This window comes from Lolium perenne, chromosome 6 (genome assembly GCF_019359855.2).
Source record: "Lolium perenne isolate Kyuss_39 chromosome 6, Kyuss_2.0, whole genome shotgun sequence".
Lineage (NCBI taxonomy): Eukaryota > Viridiplantae > Streptophyta > Magnoliopsida > Poales > Poaceae > Lolium > Lolium perenne.
Genome location: NC_067249.2, coordinates 25,257,941 through 25,285,049, shown reverse-complemented (window position 1 = coordinate 25,285,049; position 27,109 = coordinate 25,257,941). Strand labels below are relative to the sequence as shown.

Sequence of the window (27,109 nt, the reverse complement as noted above, 5' to 3'; positions counted from 1 at the left end):
ACCTAATATATCGTGTGATCTTCATATAATTAGGGTCGAGCGAGCATATTCCAAACCTTGCACGGCAAGATACGCACGTACGTCGCCGGCCAGGTTGGAAAACATGGTGAAGAAATCCCTTTTCTTCCCAAGATTCTTGGCAAAAACAAACCCACTTCAAGTCAGGAGGAAGTAGGCAGCGCTCTTTTGAGAGATGCGAAACTCTTCATGCAGCATCATCTAGTCATGTGCCCCCAGCGCAAAGATTCCAAAAGTTTACTAAATTTGTCTTTCTACGCATGCCAAAATATTTGTCCTTTTTCCATCATCATAAAAATTAAAACTGTTCAGATTTTCTTACACCAATAAATAGTCACATACTAAAGATGAAAATACCGCATTCGCAAGGGCTTGCATATGTTTCATGTTTCTGTTCCATGTTGAGTGGATACCGACTTTTCTATGGCAACAAACAAGGATTTATTGCATATCCAAAAAATTACAATAACATGTTTTAATTATTGCAACAAATTTGCATGAATTTTGGCAGATCACAAGAGAAAATGATGCATATGAGCACACAAATAATATATGTATGAGTTTGATATTGATGGGAGGGGCAGTAGGAAAATGTTCCATAATTATGGTTTTTATTTATTAGAAATATATATAAACATAATTATATACAAAATTTTGAAATTGAAACATTGAGAAATACATGAACGTATAGGACACGGTGCATTTTGAATGAAGGATATTATATTAATGAGATCAATATTATTGTACATCATAGTAAATAAGATACTCCATGAGGGCCCCTATGCTAGTTGATAGTGAAAGCACATCAGCGCAGGCCCCGGAACATATACGCGTCATGCAGTGTGACAGTGCTCATATGTTGCCTGCTGGGTCGCCATCTTAATGAATCAGGAGACAATAGACAAACTATACAGCCCGATCGTCCATGAGTGATATATATATCTGTTGGTGCTCGATCTCGTTTGAGTTCTGTTCCGTCCACTTGTGCGGATACTGCAGCTGGCGGAGTGGTGGTGATGTTAATTTGGGGCTGCTCATAGAGACACCATGGACGCCCATCCAAAAGAAGGTAGGCACGAGGAACTGCAGCTGCCGGGGATTAGCTATTCATAAGACAGAAACCAACATCGCGCAAGACCCTACGGACGCGCATCCAAGAAGCTGGAGAAGTAAAGAGGATTAAAGCTGCATCAACCTCGACACTGCTGATCTCCCATACAAATGCTTTCGGTCATTCGTTTTTCCATACGCATCCGGCTTTCAGACGCTCGGCCCGGAGAGGCGTTTGTCTCTTCCATTCCACGGGGAATCTCTCGGGAGCCTTGGCATGAAGTATTCGCCATTGGAGTAGTGCTTGCAACTGTAGTAGTGGCGCAGCAGTTCTCAACCTGTCATGCATGCAGACGAACAGCTCTTCTTCCTCGTGCTTCTTCAATTTGTCCAACACCCATCGGGAGACGAGAAGGCTTACACACACACAGGCACACCATGTCACTTCACTTCTTCTTTCTTGGACTCTCTGCTTCCCCTCTTATTCAACAATTCATGGTGAATCGGTGGATTTGGTTGTCCGCCACATCATGCGTGCCGGCGGATCGCGAGCCCGAATCATTCGTCTTTTTTTTCACTCAACCATCTCAGCTGACATACTTGGGCTAATCTATCTGTAGCCTCGCTTCCTTCAATGCGCGCGTCTTTACCTAGTGGCTAGTGTCAGCAGCTTCCATCTCGGCTGACAGACTTTGGCTAATCTAACAGTGAATCTGGCTTGCGTATGGATTACTACGATTAGCATATGTTTTGACCCATAATAATGGCACTGTTTGGAAAAGCTCGTAAAAGCACCGGGTTGGGATTGAGAGAGGGCCAGAGGGGTCGTATCATCATACAATCTATCTAGAAAGATGCGATGCATAGATCAGGGATATAACCAGTGTCATAGATAGACTAGGTAATTTTGTATTTGCTGTGTGCGAGAGATGTCAAATCATCATCTTTTAGGATGCGGAACGGATGGAACGACTTCCATACAATTATTCCCTGGCATGCAGCGTTGTGGGTGCCGATTAAGGGCTCCTTTGATTCATAGGAATATGAAGAGTGTAGGAATAGGAAAGGTGTGGGATTGGAATGTCATGCTAAGTTGAATCCTATAGGAATATGGTATGTCTTTGATTGTAGCAAAGACATTTTTCGATGAGGTATGAGCTAATGTTTTTTTCCTATAGAATTTGTACTACAAGATTCCTATAGGAATAATTCCTATAGGATATGTTCCTATAAATCAAATGACTTGTATAGGAAATTTTCCTATAGGATTCAATTCCTACATAATTCCTATATCAATCCTATGAATCAAAGGAGCCCTAATCCTGCTAAAATGCAGCCAAGCTCTGCGTTGATAGAATGCTGAATACGTATGTCTTTAAGTTAGCATCTCGCGAAAGATGAAGAAGAAAAGAAAGCATCGGCGCCTTCCCAAGGTCGCAGAGAATGACCACAAGAGTGCTTTTGATGATCCAACTGAATAAAGCAAACACCCACACCAATGTAGTAGGTTTCCACGCTATTGATGAGAGCAAGTTCAATAGTATAGCTAGCTGTTGGCTATAAGTTAAGTGCCATATCATCTTATATATAACCAACTTAGAATCAACATATACAATAGTGAGATATAAAAATATACTTCCTCCGTCCGTTAATAGATGTCCAGTGGTTTGTTTAAATTTGAATGTATCTATGCCTAAAAAGTGTCTAGATACATTTGAATTTAGACAAAATTTTGGCATCTAAAAATGGACAGAGGTAGTAGTACTTTATCAATGAATGGTCTACCTTTCACTCTCACAAAGTGTCTAGGAGCACGTGCTAGAGCTGGCTCTTGCATAAGAGCTTACTCCCCTTCTCTCCCGTCCTCTCTCCTCCAACTAAGCAATAATATACTATTTTAATCCTTATAGCTATCATGCAGTAGGATGGTACTAGTCATTGATCTGAGTATATATTCTAGGTACCTTTTAAGGAATCTTTTCCGGCTGGTCATGCTACTATCATCGCCCACCTTGACTATCCTAAGCTAGCTCATGACCTAAGGGCATCTCCACCGGTGCCCTCCAAATAGGCGCCGGCAGGGGCGCCGATATTACCGTATGGGTTGTCGGCACATCCTCCATTTGGGAATGTTGTTCCCACACCGATGTCCCCCATACGGCGACCCCAAAAACTTTTCTTTTCTTTCTACAATATTTTAAAACAACATATCAATCACATAAATTATTCATATAATATTTTGATATAGTTTACAACAAATAGAAATGAAATTATTCATACAATATTTTGATATAGTTTAACACAAATAGAAATTAAATTATTCATACAATAATTCAAATTAAATCATGCATTGTTTGTGGCACCTCTTCTCGCCCACAAATACGCAGCCAGATTCGCCTGAAGTTGAGCATGAGCACCTGCATCTCGGATTTCTTGATGTATGTGAAAGAAAGCGGTAATTTTTTGGGTTACATGCTCTACCTCAGCAAGAGGTCCTTGATAATTAAATGGTTGATCATCATGCACAAGTTCATCGCGCTCGTTCTCAATGATCATGTCGTGCATGATCACACATGCATTCACCACCTTCCACATCTGAGACTCAGACCAAGTGAGAGCAGGGTACCTGACAACGGCGAAACGATGCTGAAGCACCCCCAATAGCATGCTCAACATCCTTGCAAGCTGTTTTGCTGGCATGTTGCAAAATAATCGTCCATCTTCGAAGCTGGAGCTGGGATTATCTTCATAAATGTAGCAAGTAGATACCATCAGCTAGATAGTAACTCTTATTGTATGCGTGGATGTTTTACCTCAAAGTTCACGGCATGAGCTTTTCCCTCAGCTAGCCTGGAAAATACCGTAGAGCGCTGCAGCATATTGATATCATTGTTTGTTCCTACCGTGCCAAAAAACCATGCCAAATTCAGAGGTCATGGTCTGCCACCGCCTCGAGAATGACACTGCACGCACTAGTATGCCCCTTGTAGATCCCTTGACAAGAAAAAATGGCAATTCTTCCAGCCCCAATGCATACAGTCAATGCTTCCGAGCATCCCAGGAAACCCACGTGGTGCATTATGTGCCATACTAGTTTTCCAGTATCATATATACTCCCTCCGTCTTACAAAAATTGTCTTAGATTTATCAAAATTTAGATGTATCTACATACCATTAGTCTATAGATAAATCTCCATTCAGTCAAATCTTTGACAAATTTCATAAGGAGGGATTACTACATTTTGTTCGTTCGTGTGGTTTGAAATACACTAATTTGGCAATGGCCACTTTTGCTAATTTGGCTTGACAAGCATCATCTTTTGCACCCCACTATCCACACATATAGCTCCATGCACGCGTTGGAAGTTGGAACATCAGAAGTAACGAGTTAAGGGGGATTCTCATTTATTTTGTGAGATTTAGTACTTCTCCAGTTCAGATTAATTGCCTATGAATAGATGTATTTGACATATTTTATTGCGTATATATATATATTTATTTATTTATTTAGGCAATTATTTTTAACCGAAGGAAGTGAAAATTTTGCCACCACGTTTTAAATTAGAATTTACAAAATAAACTAGATGTGAAATTTTACTGGGTCCGCATCCATCTCTACCCAAAAAAAGAAGATAATATATCCACTGCTTTCTTCTTAACACTGCTTTTCCATGCATGCCCAGGTTTTTTTTAGAACATGCATGCCTAGATGGATAGAAGACAGATGGACCTTCATGGACGTTAGATACGCAATTTCTCTTGAAATAACACACAGATTATTACTCCGTATATAAGTTTGATTGAAGTCAAAAGCTGAGAAGTTTGACTAATTATATAAAAAATGTATCAATATCTATAATATTAAGATGTTTTGGCACATGGGAGCGTATGCTCCCTTTATTTCGAAATGCATGTTAGACACATTTTGAAATGTCAAAAAAATCGAAACAATAACTTCGCACGTACATCTTCTTGTGCTACGCGTTCACAAAGTCGTATCGTGAAAAAACGAGTTATCGTGTGACGTGTCTAAAAAAGACAAAATTCGGTGCTAAAAGAAAGACTTGTCACAAGATAAATTTTCCCTTTTTCACGTAGACTACAAAAAATATCATTTTTTCGTGAAACTTGGCGAACACACATATATTATGGAGATGTACATGTAAATTTTTTATCTAAATTTTTTAACACTTGGAAATATGTTTTTATGGTAGAGGGATCATACGCACCCGGGAGCCGAATTGAGTTTCTGAATAAAGTATACTTTTATATTATATACTTTCCATGTCATATATGTTGAAATTTTTGCCATACATATACTTGGTCAAACAGATTAGAGCATCTCAAGCCGTTGGAGGCTCCCGGGGAGCAACGATTTTCCAGCCATTCCGAGAAATTTGCGCGGGCCAGAGCGCGGAATTTGCTCCATCCGGAGTCCCCGGTAGCACTCCGGGAAACCGAGGATGGCATGGGGAGTCCGATTTAGGTTTAAATCAGGACGAAAACGAGAAATTGGGGCGTGAGTGATCCGTTTTCGTCCGTCCGGATGAAAAAAAAGGGTCCCGGAGGTCTTACCGGGGACATGTCTGGAGATGCTCTTAAAGTTTAACTTTGGTCAAACTTGAGGGAGTATTTACTTCCTGGAGAGAAATGTTTCTGTTTACTTACTGATGGTCATTTACTCCCTTTGTGTCTATACGTATTTTTCTGAAAGTAGCATCCAAACTTTTTTAGCACCGCAAGACTTGCATGCACTAAGGGCATCTCCAGCGGCGCGACGCAAACGAACGCTTGATACGCGTACAGCACGCGTCCGTTGGGAACCCCAAGAGGAAGGTGTGATGCGTACAGCGGCAAGTTTTCCCTCGGTAAGAAACCAAGGTTTATCGAACCAGTAGGAGCCAAGAAGCACGTTGAAGGTTGATGGCGGCGAGATGTAGTGCGGCGCAACACCAGGGATTCCGGCGCCAACGTGGAACCTGCACAACACAACCAAAGTACTTTGCCCCAACGAAACAGTGAGGTTGTCAATCTCACTGGCTTGCTGTAACAAAGGATTAGATGTATAGTGTGGATGATGATTGTTTGCAGAAAACAGTAGAACAAGTATTGCAGTAGATTGTATTCGATTAAAAGAATGGACCGGGGTCCACAGTTCACTAGTGGTGTCTCTCCCATAAGAATAAGCATGTTGGGTGAACAAATTACAGTTGGGCAATTGACAAATAGAGAGGGTATGACAATGCACATACATGATATGATGAGAATAGTGAGATTTAATTGGGCATTACGACAAAGTACATAGATCGCTATCCAGCATGCATCTATGCCTAAAAAGTCCACCTTCAGGTTATCATCCGAACCCCTTCCAGTATTAAGTTGCAAACAACAGACAATTGCATTAAGTATGGTGCGTAATGTAATCAATAACTACATCCTCGGACATAGCATCGATGTTTTATCCCTAGTGGCAACAGCACATCCACAACCTTAGAACTTTCTCACATCGTCCTGATTTAATGGAGGCATGAACCCACTATCGAGCATAAATAGTCCCTCTTGGAGTTAAGAGTAAAAACTTGGCCAGAGCCTCTACTAATAACGGAAAGCATGCAAGATCATAAACAACACATAGATATAAATTGATAATCAACATAACATAGTATTCTCTATCCATCGGATCCCAACAAACACAACATATAGCATTACAGATAGATGATCTTGATCATGTTAGGCAGCTCACAAGACCCGACAATGAAGCACAATTAGGAGAAGACGACCATCTAGCTACTGCTATGGACCCATAGTCCAGGGGTGAACTACTCACACATCACTCCGTAGGCGACCATGGCGGTGAAGAGTCCTCCGGGAGATGATTCCCCTCTCCGGCAGGGTGCCGGAGGCGATCTCCTGAATCCCCCGAGATGGGATTGGCGGCGGCGGCGGCTCTGGAAGGTTTTCCGTATCGTGGCTCTCGGTACTGGGGGTTTCGCGACGAAGACTATATGTAGGCGGAAGGGCAGGTCAGGAGGTGTCACGGGGGGCCCACACACTAGGGCCGCGCGGGCCCCCCCTGGGCCGCGCCGCCCTAGTGTGGCGGCGCCCCGTGGCCCCACTTCGTCTCTCCTTCGGTCTTCTGGAAGCTTCGTGGCAAAATAGGCCCCTGGGCGTTGATTTCTTCCAATTCCGAGAATATTTCCTTACTAGGATTTCTGAAACCAAAAACAGCAGAAAACAGCAACTGGCTCTTCGGCATCTCGTTAATAGGTTAGTGCCAAAAAATGCATAAATATGACATAAAGTATGCATAAAAACATGTAGATATCATCAATAATGTGGCATGGAACATAAGAAATTATCGATACGTCGGAGACGTATCAGCATCCCCAAGCTTAGTTTCTGCTCGTCCCGAGCAGGTAAACGATAACAAAGATAATTTCTGGAGTGACATGCCATCATAACCTTGATCATACTATTGTAAGCATATGTAATGAATGCAGCGATCAAAACAATGGTAATGACATGAGTAAACAAATGAATTATATAGCAAAGACTTTTCATGAATAGTACTTTCAAGACAAGCATCAATAAGTCTTGCATAAGAGTTAACTCATAAAGCAATAATTCAAAGTAAAGGCATTGAAGCAACACAAAGGAAGATTAAGTTTCAGCGGTTGCTTTCAACTTATAACATGTATATCTCATGGATATTGTCAATGCAAAGTAATATAATAAGTGCAATAAGCAAGCATGTAAGAATCAATGCACAGTTAACACAAGTGTTTGCTTCTAAGATGGAAGGAAATAGGTAAACTGACTCAATATAAAAGTAGAAGAAAGGCCCTTCGCAGAGGGAAGCATTGATTGCTATGTTTGTGCTAGAGCTTTGGTTTTGAAAACAAGAAACAATTTTGTCAACGGTAGTAATAAAGCATATGTGTTATGTAAATTATATCCTACAAGTTGCAAGCCTCATGCATAGTATACTAATAGTGCACGTACCTTGTCCTAATTAGCTCGGATTACCTGGATTATCATCGCAATACATATGTTTTAACCAAGTGTCACAAAGGGGTACCTCTATGCCGCCTGTACAAAGGTCTAAGGTGAAAGCTCGCATCGGATTTCTCGCTATTGATTATTCTCAACTTAGACATCCATACCGGGACAACATAGACAACAGATAATGGACTCCTCTTTTATGCATAAGCGTTCAACAATTATTAATTTTCTCATATGAGATTGAGGATATTTGTCCAAAACTGAAACTTCCACCATGGATCATGGCTTTAGTTAGAGGCCCAAATGTTCTTCTCTAACATTATGCATGCTCTAACCATTCTAGCGGTAAATCTCCCTTACTTCAGACAAGACGGACATGCATAGCAACTCACATGATATTCAACAAATAGTAGTTGATGGCGTCCCCAGGAACATGGTTATCGCACAACAAGCAACTTAATAAGAGATAAAGTGCATAAGTACGTATTCAATACCACAATAGTTTTTAGGCTATTTGTCCCATGAGCTATATATTGTAAAGATAAAGGATAGAAATTTTAAAGGTAGCACTCAACCAATTTACTTTGGAATGGCGGAGAAATACCATGTAATAGGTAGGTATGGTGGACACAAGTGGCATAGTGGTTGGCTCAAGGATTTTGGATGCATGAGAAGTATTCCCTCTCGATACAAGGCTTAGGCTAGCAAGGTTATTTGAAACAAACACAAGGATGAACCGGTGCAGCAAAACTCACATAAAAGACATATTGTAAACATTATAAGACTCTACAGCGTCTTCCTTGTTGTTCAAACTCTTTACTAGAAATTATCTAGACCTTAGAGAGACCAATTATGCAAACCAAATTTTAGCAAGCTCTATGTATTTCTTCATTAATAGGTTCAAAGTATATGATGCAAGAGCTTAAACATGAGCACAACAATTGCCAAGTATCAAATTATCCAAGACATTTTAGAATTACTACATGTAGCATTTCCCGTTTCCAACCATATAACAAATTAACGAAGAAGATTCAACCTTCGCCATGAACATTATGAGTAAAGCCTAAGGACATATTTGTCCATATGCAACAGCGGAGCGTGTCTCTCTCCCACACAAAGAATGCTATGATCCATTTTATTCAAACAAAACAAAAACAAAAACAAACCGACGCTCCAAGCAAAGTACATAAGATGTGATGGAATAAAAATATAGTTTCACTAGAGGAACCTGATAATATTGTCGATGAAGAAGGGGATGCCTTGGGCATCCCCAAGCTTATACGCTTGAGTCTTCTTGAAATATGCAGGGGTGAACCACCGGGGCATCCCCAAGCTTAGAGCTTTCACTCTCCTTGATCATATTGTATCATCTCCCTCTCTTGATCCTTGAAAACGTCCTCCACACCAAACTCAAAACAACTCATTAGATGGTTATTGCACAATCAAAATTTACATGTTCAGAGGTGACATAATCATTCTTAACACTTCTGTACATTGCACAAAGCTACTGAAAGTCAATGGAATCGAAAAATCCATCAAGCATAGCAAAACAGGCAATGCGAAATAAAAGGCAGAATCTGTCAAAACAGAACAGTTCGTAAAGACGAATTTTATCGAGGCACCAGACTTCCTCAAATGAAAAAGCTCAAATTTAATGAAAGTTGCGTACATATCTGAGGATCACTCACGTAAATTGGCATAATTTTCTGAGTTACCTACAGAGAATTAGGCCCAGATTCGTGATAGCAAAGAAATCTGTTTCTGCGCAGTAATCCAAATCTAGTATGAACCTTACTATCAACGACTTTACTTGGCACAACAATGCACAAAACTAAGATAAGGAGAGGTTGCTACAGTAGTAACAACTTCCAAGACTCAAATATAAAATAAAAGTACTGTAGTAAAATCATGGGTTGTCTACCATAAGCGTTTTTCTTTAACGCCTTTCAGCTAGGCGCAGAAAGTGTATATCAAGTATTATCAAGAGGTGATGCATCTACAGTGGGGTTTGGAGTTTTCTCAACCATGCTTGTATTTTGGATACATAAGTTTCAGAGGCTCCCTTTTCATTAGTCTTGGGCTTGCTACTCTCATCAAACAAATTTTGAGGGACAAGCCAAGCATAATTATCATCTAGAGCTTCATGCATAGCTAGGAGTTTGCAAGGTATTGGTGCTTTAATCTCCCCACCATCATTAACATTATTAGTATACTTAATTCTATCCATATCCATCTTTTCAAGTGTTCTTTTAAAATCGGTGATCATACTAAGCCTATCATGCTTACTAAAAACTTTTCTAACTTCTTTGGCTATATCCTCAAATTCTCGCACTAGGACTTTTAGAACAAAATCTCTCTTCTCTCCTTCTTCCATATCACTTAGTGTAAGGAACATATGCTGCATTACGGCGTTAAGGTTAACAAATCTAGCTTCTAACATGTGTACTAAAGAAGCAGCAGTAATTTCATAAGTAGGAGCAAGTTCTACCAGGTGTCTATCTTCAAAATCTTCAACCGTACTAATATGAGTGAAAAAATCTTCTATATTATCTTTCCCGAGAATAGACCCTCGGCCTACCGGTACTTCCTTAAGAATAAACTTAGGAGGAAACATGATGAAATAAGTAAAGAAAATGCAAGTAACTAATTAATTTTTTTTTGTGTTTTTAATATAGAGTATGCAAACAAGACAGTAAATAAAGTAAAGCTAGCAACTAATTTTTTTGTGTTTTGTTTTACTGCAGCAAACAAAGTAGTAATAAAATAAAGCAAGACAAAAACAAACTAAAGAGATTGGAATGTGGAGACTCCCCTTGCAGCGTGTCTTGATCTCCCCGGCAACGGCGCCAGAAAATCTGCTTGATACGCGTACAACACGCGTCCGTTGGGAACCCCAAGAGGAAGGTGTGATGCGTACAGCGGCAAGTTTTCCCTCGGTAAGAAACCAATGTTTATCGAACCAGTAGGAGCCAAGAAGCACATTGAAGGTTGATGGCGGCGAGATGTAGTGCGGCGCAACACCAGAGATTCCGGCGTCAACGTGGAACCTGCACAACACAACCAAAGTACTTTGCCCCAACGAAACAGTGAGGTTGTCAATCTCACCGGCTTGCTGTAACAAAGGATTAGATGTATAGTGTGGATGATGATTGTTTGCAGAAAACAGTAGAATAAGTATTGCAGTAGATTGTATTCGATTAAAAGAATGGACCGGGGTCCACAGTTCACTAGTGGTGTCTCTCCCATAAGAATAAGCATGTTGGGTGAACAAATTACAGTTGGGCAATTGACAAATAGAGAGGGCATGACAATGCACATACATGATATGATGAGTATAGTGAGATTTAATTGGGCATTACGACAAAGTACATAGACCGCTATCCAGCATGCATCTATGCCTAAAAAGTCCACCTTCAGGTTATCATCCGAACCCCTTCCAGTATTAAGTTGCAAACAACAGACAATTGCATTAAGTATGGTGCGTAATGTAATCAATAACTACATCCTCGGACATAGCATCGATGTTTTATCCCTAGTGGCAACAACACATCCACAACCTTAGAACTTTCTGTCACTGTCCCAAATTTAATGGAGGCATGAACCCACTATCGAGAATAAATACTCCCTCTTGGGGTTAAGAGTAAAAACTTGGCCAGAGCCTCTACTAATAACGGAGAGCATGCAATATCATAAACAACACATAGATATAAATTGATAATCAACATAACATAGTATTCTCTATCCATCGGATCCCAACAAACATAACATATAGCATTACAGATAGATGATCTTGATCATGTTAGGCAGCTCACAAGACCCGACAATGAAGCACAATTAGGAGAAGACGACCATCTAGCTACTGCTATGGACCCATAATCCAGGGGTGAACTACTCACACATCACTCCGGAGGCGACCATGGCGGTGAAGAGTCCTCCAGGAGATGATTCCCCTCTCCGGCAGGGTGCCGGAGGCGATCTCCTGAATCCCCCGAGATGGGATTGGCGGCGGCGGCGTCTCTGGAAGGTTTTCCGTATCGTGGCTCTCGGTACTGGGGGTTTCGCGACGAAGACTATATGTAGGCGGAAGGGCAGGTCAGGAGGCGTCACGGGGGGCCCACACACTAGGGCCGCGCGGCCCCCCTGGGCCGCGCCGCCCTAGTGTGGCGGCGCCCCGTGGCCCCACTTCATCTCTCCTTCGGTCTTCTGAAAGCTTCGTGGCAAAATAGGCCCCTGGGCGTTGATTTCGTCCAATTCCGAGAATATTTCCTTACTTGGATTTCTGAAACCAAAAACAGCAGAAAACAGCAACTGGCTCTTCGGCATCTCGTTAATAGGTTAGTGCCGGAAAATGCATAAATATGACATAAAGTATGCATAAAAACATGTAGATATCATCAATAATGTGGCATGGAACATAAGAAATTATCGATACGTCGGAGACGTATCAACGCTCAGGGACCGTTTTCGTCCGCCGTGACCGGAAATGCGTCTGGGGCATGTTCCAGTGGGGCGACGCAAAGTGACCGGGCCGTCCGCGGAGACGCAAACCTGGCCCAAATATGCGCCAGCGACGCGTCTCGGCGGACGTCCGGAAACGTCCGCTCGTGTCTGGCGGACGTTTCGGCTGGCCCGCCTGGCAGCGACCCTGCGTCTTCTCAAACGCGCCAGCGACTGCAAAGCTGCGTCGCTGCATCGCTTCGGCACACTGCGCCACTTTAATGGCGACGATGCCTCGGCTGCCGGGCGGCCGCCCACCTCCGCCAACCAGGTTAATGGCGACGCCACGCGTCCCGCGGCCACCGCATGCCGCCGGCCTATATATGAAGGAGATATGCCCAAGAGGCAATAATAAAATGGTTATTATAATATCTTTGAGTTTATGATAATGTTTACATACCATGCTATAATTGTATTAACCGAAACATTGATACATGTGTGTTATGTGAACAACAAAGAGTCCCTAGTATGCCTCTTAACTAGCTTGTTGATTAATGGATGATTAGTTTCATAATCATGAACATTGGATGTTATTAATAACAAGGTTATGTCATTGTATGAATGATGTAATGGACACACCCAATTAAGCGTAGCATAAGATCTCGTCATTAAGTTATTTGCTATAAGCTTTCGATGCATAGTTACCTAGTCCTTATGACCATGAGATCATATAAATCATTTATACCGGAAAGGTACTTTGATTACATCAAACGCCACTGCGTAAATGGGTGGTTATAAAGGTGGGATTAAGTATCCGGAAAGTATGAGTTGAGGCATATGGATCAACAGTGGGATTTGTCCATCCCGATGACGGATAGATATACTCTGGGCCCTCTCGGTGGAATGTCGTCTAATGTCTTGCAAGCATATGAATAAGTTCATAAGAGACCACATACCACGGTACGAGTAAAGAGTACTTGTCAGGAGACGAGGTTGAACAAGGTATAGAGTGATACCGATGATCAAACCTCGGACAAGTAAAATATCGCGTGACAAAGGGAATTGGTATCGTATGTGAATGGTTCATTCGATCACTAAGTCATCGTTGAATATGTGGGAGCCATTATGGATCTCCAGATCCCGCTATTGGTTATTGGTCGGAGAGAAGTCTCAACCATGTCTACATAGTTCACGAACCGTAGGGTGACACACTTAAGGTTTGATGTCGTTTAAGTAGATATGGAATTTGGAATGGAGTTCGAAGTTTTGTTTGGAGTCTCGGATGGGATCCAGGACATCACGAGGAGGTCCGGAATGGTCCGGAGAATAAGATTCATATATAGGAAGTCATATTCCAAGTTTGGAAATGATCCGGTGCATTTATGGCAGGTTCTAGAAGGTTATAGAAAAGTCCGGAAGAAATCACCATGGAAAGTGGAGTCCCGGAGGAACTCCACCTTGCATGACCAGCCAACCCTAAAGGGGAGGAGTCCAAGGTGGACTCCCCAAAGGGTGGCCGGCCAACCCCCCAAGGAAGGGGTGGGAGTCCCACCTTGAGTGGGATTTCCCCCCTTGAGTAGGTTTCCCACCTATGGGAGGTTTCATTGTTAGGGTCTTATTCGAAGACTTGGGTACCAACACTTGGGGATTTCCACCTATATAATGAGGAGGAGAGGGAGGGGGCTGCCCACTCTTGGCCACACCACCTAGGGCTGCCCTTGGCCGGCGCCCTAGCCTCCCCCTCTCCCCAAACCCTAGCCTCTCATCCTCCACATAATACTCCCGCAGCGCATAGGCGAAGCCCTGCCGGAGTTCTCCACCACCACCGTCACCACGCCGTCGTGCTGTCGGGATTCCGAGGAGGATCTACTACTTCCGCTGCCCGCTGGAACGGGGAGAAGGACGTCGTCATCAACACCGAACGTGTGACCGAGTACGGAGGTGCTGCTCGATCGTGGCACCGTGATCAAGATCTTCTACGCGCTTTTGCAAGCGGCAAGTGATCGTCTACCGCAGCAATAAGAGCCTACTCTTATAGGCTTTGGAAATCTTCAAGGGTTAGTCTTGATCATCCCCTCGTTGCTCCCGTCTTCTAGATTGCATCTTGGCTTGGATTGCGTTCTCGCGGTAGAAATTTTTTTGTTTTCTATGCAACGAATCCCTACAATATAAAGGGGGCACGCGTTCTTCTTCCTCATCCACTCCTCCAAAGAAACCCTAGCCGCCACAAAGCTCGACCGTAGCGCCGCCTAGGTGTTCCTGCGACGCAGCCAAGCCCGCGAGGAAGTCCATGGCCGGTCCTGGTGGCCGGCGAGGCGGTCGAGGCCGCGGCCCTGGGCGCCCCCGTGGCCGGGCAGGGGCCGCCGTGGTGGAGCAGCTACGGCCCCACGCTCGCCGTCGCCTGCGCCCTCCCGTCCTCGCAGGAGGAGCGGCGCCGAGTTCCTCCTCCGCATCGACGACGACCCACTCGCCATCAAGCGGCTCTGGACAAGTTCGCCGAGTTCGTCGACGGCATCGAGCCGGCGCACTTGCGGCTACGGGAGGCCGGTGCAGCAACCTGCCGCTGGACCGTGGAGGTCTGTTCGATGGGCAGGGCAAGATGTACCCGCACACGGGGTGGGACAAGTTCGCCCGTGACCTCGACCTCGAGCCCGGCTGCCAGCTCACCTTCTTCTACGAGGGGGACGGCGAGATGATCGTCAAGGTGTTCGACGACACAGCCTGCCGCAGGCACTACCACACCGACGACTCCGGCTCCGACACCGATAGTTAGAACGTTGAGTGTTCTTTCTTTGCAGCGAATCTGGCTACGGGCCAGACGAAGCCAGTAGGTTTCTGGATGTTCGCTTCATCGGTAGAACCAACAAGGGCACCATCTCCTCCCGCTGGATTTTTCAGTTTGGGTGACTGGGTGCCCTTGAATGTTCTTTCTTCGCAGCGAACATACGGAAATCAACACAACTGGCTTCTATTTTTTTAAATTTATATTTGTGTCAACCATGGTTCAAACTATGTGTTAGTTTGTGTAAACCATGTTCCAAACTATGTGTTAGTTTGTGTAAAATCATGTTTCAAAATGTTATATTTGAAACTATGTTTAAATGGAGAAGAGGGAAAAAAGGAAAAAAAAATTAAATGCGTCGCTACAGGCACACAGACGTAAACGGACGCGCGGACAAAAACGGTCATTTTTTGCGTCCGCAGTAACGATAGAAATCAGACGCCATGACATTAAAATGCGTCGCGCCGCTGGAGATGCCCTAAGAACTAATTCCGAGCCGTACAGTTAATCCAGATTGAATTTTGTTGGTACGTCACATGATGCACCTGTGTGAAGGCAAACCGTCAACTATTCAGGATTCACGGGTGCGACGTCGCGTGCGGCGTCCAGGCCCGGGGTGTTGGCCTTGACAGCCGGTAAGGGTAAGGTACACAAAACCTGCAAAATAATTCAGATCGATCTATCAAACGTGGTCCATGCGTGCATGAATGCATTGTTGGCGCCACTTATGATGCACCATATGTGTGGTCTTTTGACTCCCAAATCCAGAGGTGAACGAACGATGTAAATGTGTGTCTTACATACATATATGCACATGTATATACTTGACGCAAAACAATTACATGATGCTCCCTCGATTCCAAAAGAACAAGAAATATATCAGTCATCGAAAGTTCAAATATTTAGTACTCCATCTATTTCATAATTCATGACAAGAATTACGGAACAGGAGGATGACATCGGATACAATGCAATCCATCTCTATACGTTTCGACCTTTTTTCTCCAGCCGAGAAGTTGATGACATGTTAAAACACCCATTTCAACATTTTAGAATTTTTGTTTAGTTGTCTAGCACACAAATTCAGTTCATTATGGTATCAGAACCACAAGGTCTTCGGATGAATCCCACCAAACACACCACAAATACAAATATAATTGCGGTCTTTATGTATTTCTGCAGGGAAGTGTTAAAATAAGTTGTTGACTTTCCCCTGTGGTAGCTCTACGATGATTAGTATGGCAACCAAGCACTAGTGTTGGGAGACAACGATCGAACCATCAATCTTTCCGTCGTGGCTGACCAACGATTATGGTGGCACGAGAGATGGTGTGGTGGCTGAGTTGTGATCCTAAACGGTGCTTGTGCATAATGTAGTTTCTATAGACTGTGTCGACAAAGTTGCGACCGAGCGGAGATCGGGCCTACCGAACTAATCTAAAGTTTCTATGATAACCTCTAGATAAGTTGTTGGTTTTGTAAGGAGGAAGACACTTTGCTGAAGGCTTGGGGGGTATATTTGAGCATGTTAGACCTAGTTCTGTTGGATGGAAGTGTGGCTTTGTGCATGATGTATCCTTGCTTAGGTATAGGATCAAGAAGAAACCGGTTCGCTCTCTTTTAGCATGGATATATTCTTTGGTGTAAGGTCGCACATATTGAGGTAGGGGATTTTTATCAAAACCTTATGTCAATAGTTTTTTGTGTTTTTATAAATAAAGCTTTATTTGTGGGGCTTCTGCATCATTGCCTTCTTGGTAAAAAAAAAAGTGTGGGAGGATCCGGACTAGTAAAACCTACTGTTGGCCTATGAACGAGTCCGATGACGATGATGCCTTCATGCCCGAGATTTTCCTTGAAGCTAGGTATCATTTAGTGGTATGAAAGTGGGGTGGCAGCATATGTGAAATTCGGAGTCTTACCTTTCAGGATGAAAACCCAAAACCCAATGTCTGACCTTAACTTGTTGTGTCTGGTAATGTCCTTGTTGAAGGCATTGTTTTGAGAACGGAGACTATCTTCAGGGTGAAAACCTAAGATATTTGATCAGGCGACGACGGCGCTGGTGCATTGTTCTCTTCTTGGAGGCGTCGCTTTTGAAGTATGTATTTCAGGTGTTGTCTTGGTGGTGGTTGTATTACTATTGCTACGGCTGGGATGTTGTAGCGAGACTTTTATTTCTTAGTTTTTTTCTCTTTTTTGGCTGTGTGTATCCATAATCTTTTAGGGCATTTCATTACTTGAACACGAATTAAGCTTCAATTGTTGTCCAATACTATTATATTTCCAATAAGTTTATATGCATGTTCAGACCAAATATATATGTCGAAATTATAGCTCGTGATCAGATGGGACAAACCACACATTACAGTTCTTCACTTGGCACGTACTCTCATGCATGGCCCGTCTCCTTGTAACGACAGCGACGCTCCCCTCCTCTACCTTCCTTCATTGTAACCTTTTCCTTCTCGGAACCTCTTTGCTTCTCGTCGTCGAGCAACAAAATAAAGCAACGCATGTGACCACCTGTTGGTGTTGCCATACTAGTACGTACTACCAGCGATGCCTAGTAGGCCATGGGACGCGGCCAATGCTCATTCCGTTTCCATGGTATACAGGCAAGGCCACCATGAAAGCTCTGCCGTCTATATACGTCCATGCATCCGGTACCTATCATGTATCAAATGATTCCGCTTCTTTGTTTTCTCTTTAAAATTGGTCAAGTATGAATGCACGATCGTCTTCGTTGCTGCTCCCTTTATTTGGCCGTATTTCGAAATGTAAGAGTTTTTGGGAGAGCCATACAATTTATATTTCTAAAAAAGCTTATATTTTGAAAGTGAGGTAATATGCTTGAATTGCTCATCTGCATGTAAATTGCAAAATGTGTCTGGTCAAGAACCGACACTGGCCATACGCAGATGCAAGATTATCGATTGTTTATTTGCTAATTAGTGCATCCAATCGATGTGTTTGACTCTTGTTCCAACACGGTTCTTAGCGTGTCAGCTGACAAGATCTTGCCTTTGTCGCATACAGGCCAGTTATATGTTCAATGCCATCCCGAATACATATATTTCATGCCTTTAGTTATTTTTCCATGATTAACTGATACTCGTACCATTGTTAACTAGTAGTATTAGTACTATGATTGCTGTCTGACAAATGCCCTTTCTTTTGCCTTTCTCTTTTCTAGGTGTGGCTATTGTCCCTTTTGTTTTTCCGATTTTGCTTTGTCCCTTATATATGGAGAGTGATGGCTGACCTCCTGATATGTCCCTTGCATCAGTTAGTTATAGTTAGGATGTTGGAAGAAAAAGGTGGTGATGTTTTTCCTACACTCGAGCTGGATAGCCCGCCGTCATGGTTGTTGAGTGTTGAATTTTGATTCCTTAATTGGTTTGGGTGCTTCTTAGTCATTGAGGAGCGATCATCATGCATTCATGCATAAATGCATCTTTGTCTGTCACCAGCCCTAATCATGAATGTTTACTTGTTAACTTTTAATCACACATGCAGTCACCCACTTGTAAACAAGTACTAGCGGCAGGGTCTAAGATGTCAACGAGTGTGCTTTGTTTGAACAGAAGATCGGAATAACAAAGGCGCGAAACAAAAGATTAGTATGAACGTGTATCCATTATTCTCTTTCACTTTGCTACTACCAGCATAGTACGTAGAGTGGATCGCTGTGTCGCCCCAGTTACCTTTAATCAACCACGCAGCATCGGGATCGCTAGTAAAGCCATCGATCGGCCGTAGAGAATCCCAGCCAACACCACTCTCCAATTTAGCAATAAACAAAATACAACTAGTGCATGAAGGATGCATGCATGCCCTACATCTAGAAGATGGATCAGACCGTGGGCATCATCATGGCAATCACCACCGTGCATGCCCTACGTACGTTCTTAATTTCCCTAATTTAGTTATTATGAACTGACCCTTGGCCGGCTAAGGCTCTATAGCTCATGATCTTTCCACACCATCGAGTGCACAAAAGTACCATAGGTTCTATGGGAATGCCATGCACATGGTAGCTAGCTTGTCCGACTAACATTTCTTAACGAGAGAAATTATATATAGCGTCTGTTTGACTCAAAAGGATTTTAAAAGCTTGAATAGGAATAGGAAAAACCAACGAATAATATGTCATGCATGCCAAATTTTATAGGAATAAAAAGCGGAGAAATTAGTTGCATACGTCATTGGGTTCGACCACAGGAAAAATGTATAACATGTTTATAGAAATTGAGTTTACATATCATGGTTATCATATACACATAGGAAAAAAATTAAGACGTCTAACCTCTTGCAAAAAAACCTCCTTTTCAAACTACAAGTCGAGCAAGAAAGCTGGAGAGGCCACACCTAGCACTAGGCAACCTAGACTACCGAAAGGGGACAAACCCACGACTACTGATAAACCACTAGGTATCGTTGCACCGAACACACCAAGCCATTGCTGGAGAAGGTCACCTGTCCTCTCGCTCCATGTCGTGGAGCGCCGATCCTTCCAGTAGTTAGCAAGGACCCAGAACGATGATAATGATGTCACATGTAAAAGATAGGAAACCACGAGAGCATCCTTGAAACTGCAACCAGGCAAAACCTGAGCTCCACGAGGACGCCAACCCCCCACCCCCCTAGAGGGTAACGACGCATCGCGCCACCGACCGAGTCAGAAATTCAAACTTGGATTTTCACCTCATCGAAACCCTGGCATGGAGAGGAGACTCACAGCGGCGCCCATAGGAGGGATACGCCCATACATGCAGCCTCTCCCTCCAGCGCGGCCACCCCGGCTTCCATGCCCCTGCATGAAACACGCCCTAGCCATAGCCAAGCCGACCTTCTCACAAAACGAGTATACACCAAATTCTCAGCAGTTCCGGGGCCACGTGAATGCTAGATCAATGTTTTCTTGGCTAGGCAAGGATAGGGTGACAGCAGGCAGAGAGGCGTCGTCTGTGGAATGATGATGGCGCAGATGACCCTCTGTCCTTTGCCGTTTTCTCGCTGCGTATCCGTCAGCAGTTGCCGAAAGGACAGGAGGACGTGCCATTCATTGGGCAATCACACCTTCCTCCTGCTCCTGAATCCCAACTGCTCACTCTCCCTCTCTCTCTCTCTCTCCCAACAAGTATCTGGGCGATTCTGAATCAAATCTCAATCCTCTCAGCAATATTAAATACGAAAAAAAACCTACTGCTACTTTGGTAGTAGGACCTTCGATTCATCACGGGCATCATTAGGGATACTAATGCTAGCTCGCGTCAGATCCATGGACGAATTAAACTAAAACTTTGTCAAATAATTCTATGATCATGCTATAGCTAGCAGCTGCTGAGATGATCTTATCCAGGGTCGACCGAACATATTCCAAACCTTGGACGGCAAGGTACGTACGTACGTCGCCGGCCAGGTTGGAAAACATGGTGAAGAAATCACCTTTCCTCCCAAGATTCTTGGCAAAAACAAACCCACTTCAAGTCAGGAGGAGGTAGGCACCGCTCTTTTGAGAGATGCGAAACCCCTCCATGCGGCCTCATGTAGTCATGTGCCTTCAGAGCAAAGATGGAGGAGAGATTCTTATTTTCGAACTCAACCCGTAGTCATATAGTATCCCTTTACGTGGAAAAGGTGATAAATCGACTGATTGACCATAGGAAATGGCATTACTGTACTTTATCTTGCAAAATTCTTGCGATTACCATTCTTCTTTACATATAATATCAGAGAAATTATGTAGTTAAAACATTACTAATTGAAAAATGTTTTTCCTTACATTATGATTTTTCTTGTCTTCTGTATGATTGCAAAGTTTCTGGGGCAAAAATAACAAAAGTTTACCAAATTTGTCTTTCTACGAATGCCAATATTTCTCCTTGTTTCCAAGAAAACTCAATCTGATTAGATTTTCTACACCAATAACATAATGTTTGTCATCCCTATGGCTATCCATTGGATCCGTACGTGGTTTTATCTCCAGTCCGAGGAACAACGGGATGCCATGGAGTCTGGGTGCAAGCGACTGGAGATGGTCGCACATGATTTCTACAGCCGGTGTGGCTGGCGGCTTGACCATAGAATCACTTTTTGATGTTTTTTTGGCATCTACTACTTTGCATTTTTAGATGGTTGATCTTTGTATCTACTTTAGTTGATTCGTGATTTGTAATAAGGATAATACTTACTGGTCATGAATAAGGAAATAAAGCAGCCATATGCATCATTTTGATGCAGAGGCTGGGGTAAAACCCTCATTTCGAAAAAAAAATGTTTGTCACCTGAAGCAGCCTGGCCAGAAGCACGGATGTGTAACAAAGTTTCATGAGTCAAGATATAGGACAACGGAGCATTCAAGGAAACGAGTTAAGTGTTGTTTGTTTCTTTAAGTTGATGATGTGTCCCAAATGCTTTGAGGATTGTTGTGTTCAACGATGTCGTCGTTACTACTAGTGGAAATTACGGATGTCAATCTAAGAGCTTGAGGCAAACAGTTGGCAGCATGCAGGATATTCATGTCATTTTTGTAGTGATAACCTTGGGATGAGGTAGACCTCACGAAGCATCCATCCACAACTTGGGTTGAGGTAAGGAATTGAGTTTCTTGATTTCTTTAAGTATTGTTGTTCAACGGTTAATTAGCCGAACTCGTTTTTTTACTTAAGCCGCCTGTTATTGGGCGTTTGATGCTTGAGTCCCTTGCCAAGGTATTTTTGAAGGGTACACCGAACATAGCAGGGTGTTTGAACGGTAAATCAGACCATGGCAAGATGTTTTGAATTGGAAGATCTAACAATGTTGAGACTGAATACCTGAAACACTAGATAGAAAAGCTTAGTCCCAAAATAGATGTTGTTGTCGATCATCCAAAATTCACTTTGAGGATGAAGATGCCCTTTCAATAGGTGCATTGGGTCTGACCTAGTGACATGGGCACGAGCGGAGTTAGAAATTAAAATCAGTTCGGAAAAAGTGGGACAAAGTTTGACAAGCAAAGAAAATCCTAAACTCCCATCACTTGAATGTACAAGATACCACCTTAGTGACACTTGCCAATACATTCAACGCGACTACGAAAATATTGTGTATAATGATCGAAGTGTCCTTGAACTCAAATCCATCCTTTTACCATCTATCTGATTTTCATCATCCCCGATTCCCCTCACTCCGGTGCAAAGGGTGGAAGGAAAGGGAGAAGCAAAGCATCTCATTCTCCCCCAACCCCACAAACACCTTGGGCCAGCACCTCCCCTCTTCTTACCTTTATCTCCTCCTGGCCTCCAAGCATCTCCCTCCAATCCCCTCCTCACATTGCAAGATACTACTGCTAGATAGATTGCCAGATTGGTACAAGCATTGTCTGTTTCTTTCTTCCATCGTTGGTTAAGCGAGTGTGAGCGACGAAGGAAGCTAGGCACATCTATCTTGTGACGCCAAGCTCGCGCGGCATCTTTCCCAGCTCACGCCACACACCACCACCTCTGTTTCTTTCTTCTTCCTCCTCGATCGCGTCCGAGCCTCCCCTGCCGCATGCCACTCGCGTGCAGCCTCCCTGTCTGTTAGTTTGTTGCGACCCTCCCCCTGCATTGCCATCCTCGTCTCCGTCTTCTTTAGCCTGAAACGTACGGAGGCAGACCGAAGCAGAGCGCCTGCATTGCAAGAACTGAAGAGATTCTGTGCCGTTTCTTTCCTGCCGCGGCGAGCGCGCGCATGCTGGCAGGGACCGACTGAAGGCGTCTAGCGGGGAGGCGATGCGGTTCACAGCGGGGGGCTCGACGACGCGGTCCTGGCAGCCGACGGCGGCGGGGGCGGACACCACGGACCTGCACTTCTGGCTGCAGTGGCGGGTGGCCGTGTGCGGGCTCTGGGTGCTCTGCTGCGTCGTCGCGGCGGCCTACCTCATCTGGCGCCACGAGGGGCCCGGCGCGCACCGCCGCCCGGGCGGCGCCGTCGACAAGGAGCGGAGGAATAGGAGGCCCGACGGGCTGCTGTACGATGACGAGGCGTGGCGGCCCTGCCTCCGGGACATCCACCCGGCGTGGCTCCTCGCGTACAGGCTCGTCTCCTTCTTCGTCCTCTTCAGCCTCCTCATCGTCATCGTCATCTCCGACGGAGGCAGCATCTTCTACTACTACACACAGTAAGCTCACTCTGCTACTACAAAGCCATCGTTTTCACCTCCGGCTGCTTCTTTTAATACAGTATATGCATCTTTTTCTTTTCTTTTCAAAACCGTGTTTTTCTACTCCAGTGTACATCTTCTGCTACTACACACAGTATTCTCCCACTGCTCCTCTCTTTTAATACTCCTCTGTTCATCTTTTTTTTTCTCAAAAACTCTTTTCATTTGACATGGTACTTGGGCGTTTCATTTCACATGGTACTAGGGCGTTTTGGTAGATGCAAATTTTATCTTTCTCGATTAAAATCTTTCTTCCGTTCCAAAACCATTTTTTTGTTTTGAGAGCCAGGAAAATATATTTTTTCTACTTGGGCGACTTTATATAGATGCAAAGTTGGATGAAAGATTGGTGCTTTCCATTAAATTAAACCTGTCATGCTGTAGGCTCAAAAAAAACCTGTCATGCTGTAGGCTCAAAAAAAAAACCTGTCATGCTGTAAATTAACTGGAGCTGAAAACTGCAATGTGGTTTGGTCACGAACTTTGGCATATGTTCTCTCCTCTTGTAAATTTGAAATTTAGTTCCGGGAATAAAGTGAGAGATTTCTCATGATTACATCAACTACTGATCATTCTAAATGTATTAGGAGCATTCAGAATGTCAAGCAAATTCTTTTTCAATTGATATATTGTTCCACTGTGCACAACTGATGGCTAGCAACAGTTTGCTACCTAGCTTCTACAGCAAGCGACTCCTCGCCTATAGGGCCTTCATTTTCAGTACTACAATTTTTCTGGTGTATCAATGCATTTTGAAATTCGAAGGCGGTTTTATTGATGATGCAGTACTTCAACTTAATAATTGCAAGAGGAGCTCATAGGACATGTGTTGTCAAGCACATTTAAGAAACAATCTTTTCGTGCAGTACAACATCACAACTAAACATAGACAGGACAGTGGTCAGTGTTGTGGGAATACCTGTTCCATTGAAGATTTTTCTGATATCTGATTAGTTTAACAGCCCCACTTTGATCTGCTGTTATTACTTTTTGGAGGGAGGGAAATCTCTGGTGTGCTTTTCTTTTGGAAAGATATAAAATGAGGTGTAACTGGCTGGTAGCATCAAAGTTGTCTGCAAAAATGTGATACTTAGCTTCCTGGTGTTTGTGATTCTGCTCTCAGTAGCATCAGCATGTACTAAGTGGTTGTTCAACTGTCTATTGCGCAGGTGGACCTTCATGCTGGTGACGATTTACTTCGGGGTAAGCGAAATGATCTGTCTCTTGAACGAATTCATCAGACACAATGATTCATGTCGACGTCTTCCACGTCCACAAGATCCTTATCTGAAAATAATATGTTTTTCTCTGTGAATTGTTCAGCTTGCCACAGCGCTGTCGATCTACGGATGCAGCAAATTTTCCGACTGGAATGCCGTTGCGGCGGCGACGGACACCGAGCTGGGGCCCTATGCCGCCCACGGAGCTGGCAATAAACCAACCGCCGATGAAGAGGATGATGGAACGAGAGAGATCGCTGGATTCTGGGGGTACCTGCTCCAGATCATTTACCAGGTATAGAGGCTTCCATACTAACCATAAACTCTGAAATATTGGCCACTTGGAACCTTTCTAGATTTCCTATATGAGAGGGACATCTGCACTGGCATCACATCTGCATTGCATTGCACTGCATGGAGGAGGTGGTCTAATTTTTGCTTTTCATGTGCAATTATTAGTGCTCTTGGGTGGTTAACATCATGCACCAGAAACTAAAGTATGTTTATAATTGTGCTCTGCTGAATTGGATTCTGTTCCCAAAGATCAGATGTGACCACATAGCATCTTTGTCTGTCAGATCCTACATAAGAGCCACCATGGTTGTTGGTCCAGCACAAATGCCCAATCTCATAGTTCCTTGCACCTGAAGGGCTTGATCACCCTTACCCCATATCTCAAGCGTAGAGTTGGCCTTTTTAGAAGTAGCAACAGGAATAAAGACAAATTGTTTCTTTTTTTAATCAGTTGATTTGATAGGTAACTGTATCAGAGTTATGACTGGATAACTTCCTAGGCTAAGATAAACATGGATTGGGATCAGTACATATTTCCACAGTAAACCTCATAGCTACAGCTTCCCGTGAATCTCCGATAATATTGGTCTTCACAAACAAATTTTCAGTTATTTTCTAGGACTGGGCAGGAGCACCATATTTCAGTTTCAGAAAAAGAGTTTAATCAAGTTTTTATTGGTTTTCAGCTGTCCCTATTTTCTAAAAAAGGAAAGCTTTTTTTAATAATCAAGCAGCTTATGCAAGACAATTGTTATCAATTCACTATGGTTTCACCAAACTTGTATTCTGACATCTCTATCTCTGATGACAGACAAACGCAGGAGCTGTGATGCTTACAGATTGTGTGTTTTGGTTCATCATTTTCCCATTCCTTACTGTCAAAGATTACAGCATGAATTTTGTGAGTATGCTTGTTAATTTCACTACTTCCATGCCTATCGTTTAATTGACAGTAATCAGTTTGCTGACTTGATCCTCTTCTGACAGTTGCTGATAGGAATGCACTCGGTCAACGCTGTTTTCCTGCTCGGCGAAGCGTCCCTGAATAGCCTGGTAAATGGATGAACCTCATCACCCAAGAAAGTTGATACATGGTTTTTACAGCTTTACTCACGACATTTCCTTCCAATTCATAATTTTTTTACAGCGTTTCCCATGGTTCCGGATTGCATATTTCTTCCTATGGACTGCACTTTATGTCGTATTCCAGTGGATTGTCCATGCATCAACCCCAATCTGGTAATATTTTCAGCTTCCATCCCTTTCTAGAGAGATAACTACTTGCACATATTCTTCCTTTCACTGAACACTTGTTTGAATATTTATAGGTGGCCCTACCCATTTCTCGACCTCTCAGCTAATCTGGCACCTTTGTGGTAATTTCTCATTACCACTAAACAATAGCAAAAATATCGTCGATCAAAAGGTTTCGCGTACATTTTATTAATTTAATTTCCTGTGATCACAGGCTTAACCAAGTTTTCTCCTCTGAACGTGTTGTGCAGGTACTTTGCGGTAGCATTCATGCAATTACCGTGCTACGTGATCTTCAGACTGGTGATGAACCTGAAACACAACCTTCTCTCTAAGCATTTCTCAGGCAGCACAGTAGTAAGAGACTAGCATCATGTGATGAACAAGCATATGGCATCTTATTCCTCCGGCCCTCCATTACAAACAACTTATACAGAAAGGCAACACGAATTTGTCATGGAGAAGCAACCAAATAATGGTGGCGAGGAGTAGAGTCCCTTGCGCTTAATTTCTTATGCTGGTGCATGCATTTCCAAAATGAAAGGAAAACAGAGCATGCGCGTGCGTTTATACCGGAATAATTTGGTGTAAGTAAAATGAGGGGGTCATAGATTCGTAAGAAGAGTTTTTGCAGTAACTGCAACCGAAAGAAAAATATTGGGATTGTGTACATACAGCTTGGTTGATTGGTTGGTGAAATGGAGATATTGGTCAATTAATTAGTAGTAGTTGCAGTAGTAGCTTCTTTTGTAGATCAGCTAATTGGTCATCAGTTTACAAGTGTGACTAATGTAATCGGTGCACGGTTCAATGCCTATATATAAGCTTATGGATCAGAAATGAGACCATGAAAAATGGACA

General features: G+C 43.3%; 1 protein-coding gene across 1 annotated transcript; it reads left to right on the top strand.

The window, feature by feature from the left end:
• Nucleotides 1–22,440: 22,440 nt before the first annotated feature.
• LOC127308560 (uncharacterized) lies at nucleotides 22,441–27,109 on the top strand. The gene is made up of 8 exons (XM_051339426.1): nucleotides 22,441–23,438; nucleotides 24,650–24,683; nucleotides 24,804–24,995; nucleotides 25,806–25,895; nucleotides 25,982–26,047; nucleotides 26,142–26,233; nucleotides 26,323–26,370; nucleotides 26,500–27,109. The coding sequence occupies exons 1-8, from the start codon at nucleotides 23,050–23,052 to the stop codon at nucleotides 26,615–26,617; spliced, it is 1,029 nt and encodes a 342-aa protein (XP_051195386.1). The 5' UTR covers nucleotides 22,441–23,049; the 3' UTR covers nucleotides 26,618–27,109.

Coding starts and splice junctions, on each gene's coding strand:
- LOC127308560 (XM_051339426.1), top strand. CDS start 23,050: ATGCGGTTCACAGCGGGGGGCTCGACGACGCGGTCCTGGCAGCCGACG. Junction 26,048..26,141: donor AAGCGTCCCTGAATAGCCTG/GTAAATGGATGA, acceptor ATTTTTTTACAG/CGTTTCCCATGGTTCCGGAT. Junction 26,234..26,322: donor CATGCATCAACCCCAATCTG/GTAATATTTTCA, acceptor GAATATTTATAG/GTGGCCCTACCCATTTCTCG.